At 40.7% G+C, this 10898-nt stretch overlaps 1 protein-coding gene across 2 annotated transcripts in view; it reads right to left on the bottom strand.

Moving 5' to 3' along the window:
- Window positions 1–1118: 1118 nt before the first annotated feature.
- The window catches only part of si:ch211-236d3.4 (protein FAM107B), a 30216-nt gene continuing 20436 nt past the window's right edge, over window positions 1119–10898 (bottom strand). For both annotated transcript variants that reach the window (XM_064304816.1, XM_064304817.1), the window contains 3 exons: window positions 7832–8018; window positions 3795–3951; window positions 1119–3330 (listed from right to left, as the gene is read on the bottom strand). In XM_064304816.1, coding sequence (XP_064160886.1) covers window positions 3214–3330; window positions 3795–3951; window positions 7832–8018 — 461 coding nt within the window. In that variant the 3' untranslated portion in view covers window positions 1119–3213. The remainder of the gene's footprint in view (window positions 3331–3794; window positions 3952–7831; window positions 8019–10898) is intronic.

Consider the following 10898-nt stretch of genomic DNA (forward strand, 5'->3'; position numbering starts at 1 on the left):
TTAAGTGTCCCTGAATGTGTTAAAGTAATTTTACACAGTGTTGGTTGTATTTCTTCTGTGTATAATTCCATAATCTTGGTTTTATCCTGAATAAACCAATGTCCCAATGTCCAGTATTCCAGAACACTCAACATTTTTAAACCCATCATTCAGTTCAGGTTCACTAAGGATCCACTAAAACAATTTAGTTCTTGTTAACCAGAGCACAACAAATCGGATAGTGAGGAGTCTTTTGGATTATAAAGATTAGAAAATGGTAGTGTTTCCCAAACAAAGGACCTTGTGATGTAGGGGATACTGTTTCCACTGGAAATGTGTGCTGCAATTAAGAGGCCAAAGAGTAACTGGGACCTCTGGTCAAGGCAAGAGAAATAGTTCAGTATTATTGGAAATTCTATACCAAAAGCACAGTGACACAAAATTAGAAAAAAATACATTATTGCACATGAAATTTATGTTTTGGGGAGAGAGAGAGAGAGAGAGAGAGAGAGAGAGAGAGAGAGAGAGAGAGAAAGATGGGGGAGACAGATGGAAGCCCAGAGAAGAGGGCTTCAATCTGAATCCTCTGAGCTATCACAATAAGAGTGAAATGTCTTATGTGGAATTATGACAGCATTTGCACTCCTGCAAGTTTGAAGCCGAGTTGCTACATCCAGAAATGTATGTACTTACTGTAAGTCGTTCTGGATAAAAGCATCTACTGAAAGACTAAATTAGTTTTTTTTTTGCTTGTTTCTTTTTGTCCTTTTTATTTTATCTGCTCAGGTATATTCAAAGTCCTAATGTAACCTGTAGTTCTCAGTGTTTCACTATATGGTTTGTAACATTCCACAGGAAATGGCCCTGAGTCAATCTGTGTTGGGATACTAGGCTATAGAGGCAGGACATTGGCACTTGCTAAATGGATGCAATAGAAGAGCTAAACTTGATCCCTTGTTGTAAGCTTAGTGGTGCATTTGGACGGAACGTAATTTTGTGGGTGCACTGATCACAGGGAAAGTGTCTGTCTATCTGGAAAGCAAATGGGTGAATATCCTTTCTTGGATTTCAACTCTGAAAATATATATATAAATATGGACAATTTTTGCAAGCAAAATACCACTGATATTTTCCACATATTTGTTGTTAGTATTTTATTTCTGAGAAAATACATGATACAGTCTTAAACCCAAACACCATTTTAAGCACAATCATGTACAGTACAGTCTACTGCACATTATTTATCACCATTTCATGTCAAGGTAAAAGTTAAAAAGGAAAAAAGTCAGGAATATACATGTTATGTTTTCATTAAGAATGATGTTAAAATAAACTGAAAAACATAAAAAAATTAAATAATGTCATTATATCCAAATATTTGGGTACGTGTTAGTTACCTGTTCATTGATACATTTGGTAACATTAAATTAAGTGGCTTTAGGAGTTAGCAAAGGCAAAACACATAATTTAACCTAATTAGGAAACAATCATCAGCTATATGTGTACAGCTTTGACAAACAACAAATGATGGTGTCTTGCCAGAAGAAAGGATGTTAATAAAGAAAAAGAAAAATAACATTTTATATGACACACCTTCATTCTAGTAATTCAAAGTAATTTCAGAAAAATTGTTATAGTTTCTAAAGTGCTGTGATAAGTTTGCAGTCAATATGATTCAGTGTTTATTTATGCAATTCATTTCGAGAAAAAAAAATGCATTGGGGTTTATTTCATTGGTATTTAAATATATCTACAGTTATAAAATAGATTTAAAAGGTAACATGACAGTTACTCTTTGAAATGTGCTTGCTTATTGTATGGGAATTTGTGAATCTCACTCTCACTCTCTTTTACACACACACACGCACACACACACCCTTTTATCTTTATTTTCATTTTAAAAAGGTTATTTTTTTAAAACATATACTTCATAAACATCACAATCGTTTTGAGATTGCATATCAAAATTTGGATTCTGATGATTGTACACAATGCCTATATAATCACAGTCATTATGCATCATGAGTGTGGGCAGAGGACAAGGCATCTTGGGCAACATTTTGCACTAAATCTGTGATTTAAGCATATGAAGTGATTTAAAAGTGATTTAAAGTGAATAAAATTAGATCATGGATGGAATTGTTTGAAGGACACTTTTTTGGATTTATTCTTATAATCACTATCAGCTAATTCAATGACTGGTGAGATATCTATAATCTGAGATTATGGATAAAATGACTACAAGAACATAAGCAGGATCTTTTCGTCCTCTGATAAAAAAAAGTATCCCAGATTTCCATCACATACTAGAATGTTATATAGTGGAAAGTGATGTGCAAAACTTAGCCTAAAAATTATTGAGAAAACAATATGGGATTGATAAATTGGTCTCATTATTCCTTTCATTGCATCATAAATTAAAAATTTTGCTGGTATGGAATCCACAAAAAAAAAAAAAACCCAAAAAAACCTGAATCTGTCATTGTGTAGGTCGTGTCTACATATTGATTACAATATTTGTACTTCTGGCTCAATTTCACAATGGTCCCAGTGGACCAAATAGATGAGATTCCACAGCAGATAGAAGATAAGTTATGTCTACTGCATAGAGGTATATCAGTGGTAGTACATTATTGTTCTACAGGGAAACCTGCCAACAGTAGTTGATCACATGACCGTTAAGTGTTTAGCATTACAATAAAGACTTCATCCTTCACAGACAGATGACAAGAACATTCTCCTTCACAGTCACTTCTTCAAATTGTACATGTCTTTAGGCCTCACTGGGAGAATTACTCTCACTCTCAAAGCCAGGGGTTCCAGTTCCTGCTCACGTAGGTGGAAATATCTTCACTCTCGGTTGCTTCGGTGTATCGAATCAAAACCTTGCACTGCGGTTTCTTTCTTGAGGCTCAGGTTGCCTTGATTGTCGTTCCTTCACAATCTCCTCACTCATGTGGATGTGTATTTATTTCCCAAACTTGGGGAACACAGATGGAGGGCTTCTGGATTGCATGTAAGCTTTAGCCTAGTGAACTGTAGACCTGGTGTCTCTGCCCACTCATGATGAGATGAAAAAGGCATGTTCCTGTATCACACAGAGCAGGAGGAAGCTCAGTCCTCTGAATAGCTCTGGCGATATTTCTCCTGTGTCCTTCCATTTGCACACAAACACAGATACACTTGTGTGACCGCCCTGGTGTTCATAGTACTTGCAAGGCAGACAAGATGATTTTACACCTCCTTCTCTCCTGCATTCAGGACTGATGTCCTCTTTAGGTTTTCCTTCACTCTTATGAACTCCGGGGCACCCCCTGTCTCCTCCTCCTGCCTCTCCTGCTCCCTTTCCAGCTGGAAGAAAAGAACAGTCATTTTCCTGTCATTTAACTGTATTAAAGTCCACAGACAGGATAGGTTCTAACCCTAACCCCCTACTCCCACTTTATTTAGAGAGGGGAAAAGCAGAGAGGGTTACAGAGGGAAGGGGTCGCAACACAGAAAGTGTCAGAACTCCTGGCCATGCAGGGGGTTCATATATAATTTTGAGAATTTGCAGCCCTACAGAGTGGACTTCACAATCTGGCTGCTTATTGCCATCTATAACACCTTGTATGTCATATACGTCTTGCCCATATAGAGAATGGATGTCAGCACCCCACCATCTCATTCATGAAACTAACTGAAGTGGCCTGCTGTAGGACTTCTAGTAGGTCTTGCTTCAGGATGCAGAAGGGCAGTAGAGATGTCCATCTGTGGTTTTGCCCTTACCACCACAACAACACCCACCACCACTGCCCAGCTGCCACAATACACACCTCCTCCAGTTTCTTGTGCCTCTTGAGGAGTTCCTGCTCCAGGGGGGAGATCTTCCTCCTTGCCTCCTCCTCCTCTTTTCTCTGCTTAATCAGCTGCTCTCGTTTCCTTTGCTCCAGCACCCGCTGGAGCTCAGGTTTGTTCTCAACCCCAGCACCCCTGTCACCATCAAGAAAAAAGAAACAGAAGACAAGAAAATTAAGGTCAGGTCAGTGCCATGCATGTATCTGGGTGTCAGTATTGACACAGAGAGAAGCAGTGACATGATCAGGTATGTGAGGTTATTACAGTAATACACACATTCAGTTCAGTTACTCAGAGAGGTTTATAAAAACGCCAAAAGGTGAAAAGACCTTTTCCATTATGAAAACCTGCCTTTTGTAATCCGAAGCAATGTTGTTGCTGTAATACGTTTTCACCATCAGAGGGCACTCTCGTCATTTTTATGCGAGGGCTCGGTTATTAAAAACATAATAAAGGTGATGTCCACAAATCGACAATTGTTCAGTAACTACTATTATCAGAAATTTTGTATGTGCGGTTTTTAGTGATGTGTAGCATACTGTGCATGACTAAGCATGTAGAACAAAACAAGACGTGAATAATCTGGATAAAAACGATAAACAGTCTAGATTAAAACACCTGGTAGGCCTATTTCACAAATAACCTGGAGGATAACTGCCATACACCCTTTTGATAGATAATTTTATCAGTGACAGGTGTCGTTACCTTCACCGAGAATGGCAAGAGTTTTCTGTCAGAACTTCACCCATTATGAAACTATAATTTTATCTCGTTGGATGTCGATAAAAGACACGTCATTTGAAAATGTAGGGAACAATTTGTTTGCATGTTTTAGCATTGCAACAATAGGGTACTAATCTGTTGTGATGAATTGAGCCTGTTTGCTAATAAAACAGAAAACACCAAGTCGTAAGTGTGCTATGGTGCCATTATAACTGTTATTTACACTATGGTTCTTTTAAACAACATGAAAAATACCAAATAGGCAATTATTCATACGCCCACAACTATGAGTTGGGTATTACGTTTCTAATCACGATCCTTTGGCTTAGATTTGGAGCTTGCCAATTTGATTCAATGGGTTTCCTGCTTTTTTTTTCTTTTTTTTTTTTTTTTAAATCTTAGATTTTGTCGCATTCACAGTCTCTTCAGCGGGACATGATCTGACGCTGAAGCGCTAACAGGAGCGGAGCGTAAATGTCAATGGGAGGGGGGAATGCAAAAGAAGGGAATGTTGCCAGTGACGCCAAACGTCTCTCCGGTGGTTAATTAAATTAACACGGCGGCTGTTTTTCCTGGAGGTGGTGAAGTCACAGGTTTTACAAGGTGCGAAACAAAGGGAGTACTGGGGGGACGCTGCTTAGGAAAGCATGACAGTGTTTGTATTAATTTAGCCTTCGTTGAGTAAAGATGAGAATAACAAACAAGGAGGAAATGAAACCAACGAACTAATCTCGAGACAGAAGGAGCCAGCTCCCGTGCACACAGTGTTTGCCATAAACACAAGAAAATGTCGGCTAGCCTACATCAGCACTATGTATTTATAGTCCCTCAAACTCCTGGTAAGTATTGATCCAACCACCCACCCCCCAAAACAATGAAATTCATACGCAGGTTTTTATTTCCAAAATAGTACAGAAACAACATTGCACAGGGGTGACATTAGAACCCAAAGCATTTTTTCTTCTTTTGTTCTATACCCGGCCATTGCTTCTCAGACATGAATGCCACTTGAGCACTGCTGTCTTTTACAACCGACTCTTATCTAAAAAGGAGCAACAACAAGAAAGGGGCTACCTGCAGGTTATGACCCAATTCCTTTAGCCATCCTTTGCTTCCTGTGCCTGTTATCTCCGTTCCCAAAGTGCCTCCCACAGTTTCCCCTCTAGACCGAGTCCCACAGTACCGCCAGTGCAGCACCATTCTCAGGGCCTAATGCCCCTCTTGATACCCGCCTAATTGCAAGGATGGCGCTATGCCAGCCCTTTACTGAGACACCCCCCCCCCCCCTCCACCAAGGAGCTGGAAGTCTCCAGGCAATACCACCATTTAATTGGCATTAACAAGAGAGACTGGGTTGTTGTTTTGTTTGCTCAAGATGAACGTTCAGTCTAATAGATGAATGAGTGATGTGTAATGATTGCAGTTCTGTTGACTCAGTTAGAGAACAGGAAAGGGGGAGATGGGGTAATTGATTTTTCCATAGTTACGCAGGAAATTCCATGTCAAAATCACAGATGGATAGCATTAATATTTTAATTTTCTTATTAGGAATTTGCACGTTTGGACACAGTTCTTGGTTTTCGCCTTTCACATTTGCAAACGTTGAAGTTTGTCTCCTGCTTTCGCGGTCGGCATTTTCAGCTGAGAGGACAATGGACTGGCTTGATCCACAACTATCCCCAGTAGGCTAGTTATAATGAAGGTTTGTGTGGATTAATAATGTAAATGAAAATATCAGAATCAGTGTAGTTTTTTAAGACTGCTTTATGTATTGTTTGCATGCTTTTGTCCTTGCGGTGTACTTGTGAATGTCCTTTGTCAAAGAGGGCTTGAGACTCGGGGTTTCCGTGCTGTCTGTGAGGTCCAGTGCTCTCTATGCTGGGCCTTTCTCCCACAGGGTAGTGACTGGCAGGGGACTGCAGTGGCTGAGTGGGGAGCATAAAAGGCTTTGTAGGTCCCCGTCTCAAGTGTTTGAGTTCCTGCTGTGCTTTACAGATGGGTTGAGTTCCCCTTGCATTTGGGATCAATCCCTCAAGCATGCTGTCCATTGTGGGGTGGGGCGTTGTAATGTGACGTTGCCGGGCAATGGCATGTTACCAATCAGCCAACCATTGGACAGACACCGAACAGAGTGGAGCAAAGTCGCAGCTCAGCACAATTAGGGGGACATTTTGATTTGGTTTCTGATTTTATTTTATGTTGTTGAGATATTATTGGATTTTGTGGACATTTCTTCACATTTGGATTGAACAAAAATAAGTGTGCCTCATTTCTGTTAATGTTTTTTTTTTTCAGAGCAAAGATTTATATAAAAATTGCCCACTTCATTGTCTCTATTATTGTCAATATTATAATTTTGCATAATGATTTATTTGTTGATCATTCATGGGTTTCTAGTTCAGAGTTGCCATTTTCTTATTGTTGCATTGAAAATGACCAGTTGGCAAATTAGCATTGTTGAATCATGCCTTGATATAGTCGACTTCAGCAGTCATTACATTACATTACATTCATTTGGCAGACGCTTTTATCCAAAGTGACGTACAAAAGTGCATTTTCATGATCGTCATTCAGTTATTTTTAATATAGTATAGTACCATGCACTATCTTTGAAAAACATGTCCTAGACTGAGCAAAGCAGCAACTGAGAAATCTTGGTTTTAAAGTGCTGACCGTGCTAAGGTTAGCAGCTCATTTTCAAGCAGCTCCAAGGGGAGCCATTCAATTTTCCCTGCACAAATGTGCAGTGTGGTGTGATATACAGTATTTTCCCGTTTCCTGGTTTCAGCTGAGAAGTTCTAGTTTAAAATTGGAGCATTTGAGGAAAATAATTTCTCTGACTGTTTACCTTTGGACTTGTATTACTTCAGGATTGTATTACTTTTGAAAATGACAGCCATGTTGAAACCATTGAGTGTAATGGCAGAGGGGTGCCAAGGATGTGAGGAGAATGCTGAGTGGGACACAATAGTAGGTTGAGTTCTTACTTCTTAAAGAGGCTTTTGGGAAGATTGAGAGGTGTGAATGCATGCATATATTACAGACCCACGTAGTTAAACAATTATCCCTAAAATGTTCTACCTCTTGCACAGACATGCAGTGCTGTGTTTGAGTGACCGGTGAAATACAGAAACCAGCTGCAAGAGTGTACGGTACAATATTCCAATTTTCTATTCTTCATTTCACAAAGCAAGGTAGAAAGGCAGACATATTTTATGGATGCCACGGTCCCCTGTTGTCCCTGGCGCTGGTAACGGGGAAGTGCAGGCTGGGAGAGGGTGGGAATGCTTACCTTCTCTGGTTCATAAGCAGCTCTCTGTGAAGGTCCTGATGGCTTTTAGAGGCTTTCACTGGATTAAGGAGCTTTTTGGGCTTGATCAGATCATCGTCCCCTTCCATGTAATCTGGCTGAGCTGCATAGCTGGCTACCGGGGGCAGATCCCTGTGTGGGTCCTGCTGCAGGGCACCATAGGCAGAGGCTGGGAGGGGGGGCATTTGAGAGTGTTAGAGTCTGAGAGACAGACCCTAAGGACATGTATACAAAAACATACTGATACTGTATCTTCCTCTCTTCTTTGGTTTGTATATCATGCCAGTAAATCATTAGAGAGGGAGAAGAGAGAGAAAGAGAGAGAGAGAAATGGGACACACACACACACACACACACACACACACAGAGGTTCTAATTACTCAGGTGCTGTGCTGACTTCCCATTTAAATCTTGCGTTCTTACACATTTAAAAAAAAAAAAACAGAGAAATGTTGTATAAGGGCTGTGGAGAAAGGACAGGTGAGAGCCAGCTATTCAGTCTGTTTATGTTTTGCATTTGAGGAAATTCCTCACCATTTCCTTTACTCCTGTACCACAACTCTTATCCTCTCTTTTTGCCACAGCTGGTGTACATGTGCTTATATACTCCATGTAAACAGCATCCCCGCTTCGGAAAGTCACGTTCTCTGTGTATTCTACATACCTACGGTACAAAAGCACTGAAAAATACCATGTGTTTCCTTAACATCAAAGACTACTAAGAAATCAGTTTGAAGTTTAGCAGGCAAAGTTTGTAGTGGGACTTACAGCACCAAGCATGCTTCAGTTAACTGAGGAGGGTTATATGACTTATTATTATTCATTAAAGCTGCACTTCCAAGCAAATACCTTTCTGGGGCTTCATTCTCTCATAGCCGCACTTCATCCTTATGGAAATCTGCTCTATATTGCCATATATCATAACTATGTGTAAAAAAAAAAAAAAAAAAAAAAATATATATATATATATAAATATAGTTTACAACATTGTATTTTAAAAAGTGTATTGCACCATCTGAAAGTGGCAATAATTTGTGTACTGGTATTTATCATATATTGAGAAATGTAGCAGAATAGAACTATTTTCAGTATACTTCATTTTGGTAAGGGCTGAAGCTTTAAAAGGACGGGCGTGGTACTTTGACTCCTACTGATTGGTAAGAGTGTCGGTGCATCTGTCTGCTCTCCAGCCTGGCTCCTCGGCCCGTGCCCAGGCGATTTGAGCGGGTTTCGGGTTTCATACACGACCAGGTAGAGCCTGAACAATGCGCCGTTTCTCAAGTGGAACCAAACCCATCTTTGCTATTTAATATTTCAGAAATCGGCATTCTCCATGTCAACGCCTCCTTATCAGACAGGGTAGACAGGAAGACGTTAATGAACTGGGGAGGAAGAGGAAAGCGAGTCCTTTGACCATTCCTCTGAGCAGTGAGAGCACCATGGAGCCTCTCTGCAGTAGGTTAGCTGTTTTCACAGCCTGGGAGCCTGTTTACAGTATGCAGAAGTGGCTTGTCTGACAGATGGCAGCACCCAGGCCGAAGGTTAACAGTGACTCACCGCACGGATGCGGCCGTTTGTTACACAGGTGCTGTACCTGCCGCATGGTCCTAGCTGTAGCAGTGCCAGATGAAAAGGCCCTTTAATTTTGGAGAGGATTATAGGGGCGTAATGAATCATTGTGGAGAGCATCTCTTGTGCTGTGGAAAGACAGACTGGGAGAGTTTCATCCGTGCTCTCCGTGTGGAGTGCAGCCCCAGGGGCCTTTATGAGGGCCAGGCCAGAAATGGCGGCAAATGTAATTACAGAGCTGGGCTAAAGTGAACTCAGCGAGGAATTGAGGTACTAGTGTCTCAAATCTGCTTCACTGCAGCACTTCAATGTCCCTGAACAGTCCTCCCCGCTGTTAATGGAATGTGGTTGCTGTGAGCAGCACTATTAATCCCATATGTTTGTATTAGCACAGACGCTTACGAGGCATGTTTGCGTGTTTTCAGTGTATGTGTACGTGTTCATTTTTGCGCGTGCACATGTGTGTGGGGTGTGTGTGTGCATTAAATCTGATGTGTGCATGTGTGTGTATCTGTGTAAGCTAGTGTATGTAAGAATGTTTGTTCATGTCATTAGAAAAAAAAGCTTATATCTTTCTATATATAAAGAGGTTATATCACTGGGCATACAGTTATGCAAGACGAGTGGACACATTTCTGTTTGCTCTGGTTAAAAAAGGTAAATACAAGATTTGCAAAGTGGTTAATGATAAACATGCACCAAGCACTGCACTGGAGAAATTATATTTGAGAGGTTCCTTTTTGTTCTAACTCCTCCTGCTTTGTTTGCTTAGGAACACGCTATCTTTGTGTGCACCGATTTTGTATCTGGTTACCGGGTTTCAGACATTGACAGAACATATTGGAATTTCACAAGTCTGCCCCTGAAAGCTTCTTGTGGACTATTGGAGATGGTTGTTTCTTGGAGTGGAATAGAAGATTGCAAAGTAAAATAGTTTCTTCATGTAACATTACGCTGCACTCACATCTGGAAAGAGGAAATGTTGTCAGTGTCTGAGCCGGAATGAGCGCAATGCCTTTCATCTAGCAGCCCTCTCCTAAGGCAGGCTTCCATTTCCGATGCGCTTCCTTGTGGAAGGTGAATTTAGACCCCTCTCATTCCCGCCAAGCTTCCTGTCAAAAATGACTTTTCAATTGTTTTTGTCTTTTACAATGAGACTTTGCTATTGTTTTCTCTTTTCTATTATCTCCGCTAATCCACAAATGAGTTTTTTGATCATCATGTCAACATTCTGTACTACCTCTTTCAGAAATGAAAGGCACAAACAAAAGTACTCCCTACAGAACTCCCAAATGTTTTTTATGGCCACATTTCTGTACATGACTGCGCAAGGGCGTGTGAGTGGAAACACACGGTAACCGTGTGCATTCTCAAAAGCAAAGTGTCAGTGTGGAAATGGTGAGTGCCTGGGAGAGGCCTGCTTTAGGCCCGGTTGTTGTAGTGCCAGCAGCTGTCTCATACTGTCCACTGGTGCTGACCA

This window comes from Anguilla rostrata, chromosome 13 (genome assembly GCF_018555375.3).
Source record: "Anguilla rostrata isolate EN2019 chromosome 13, ASM1855537v3, whole genome shotgun sequence".
Lineage (NCBI taxonomy): Eukaryota > Metazoa > Chordata > Actinopteri > Anguilliformes > Anguillidae > Anguilla > Anguilla rostrata.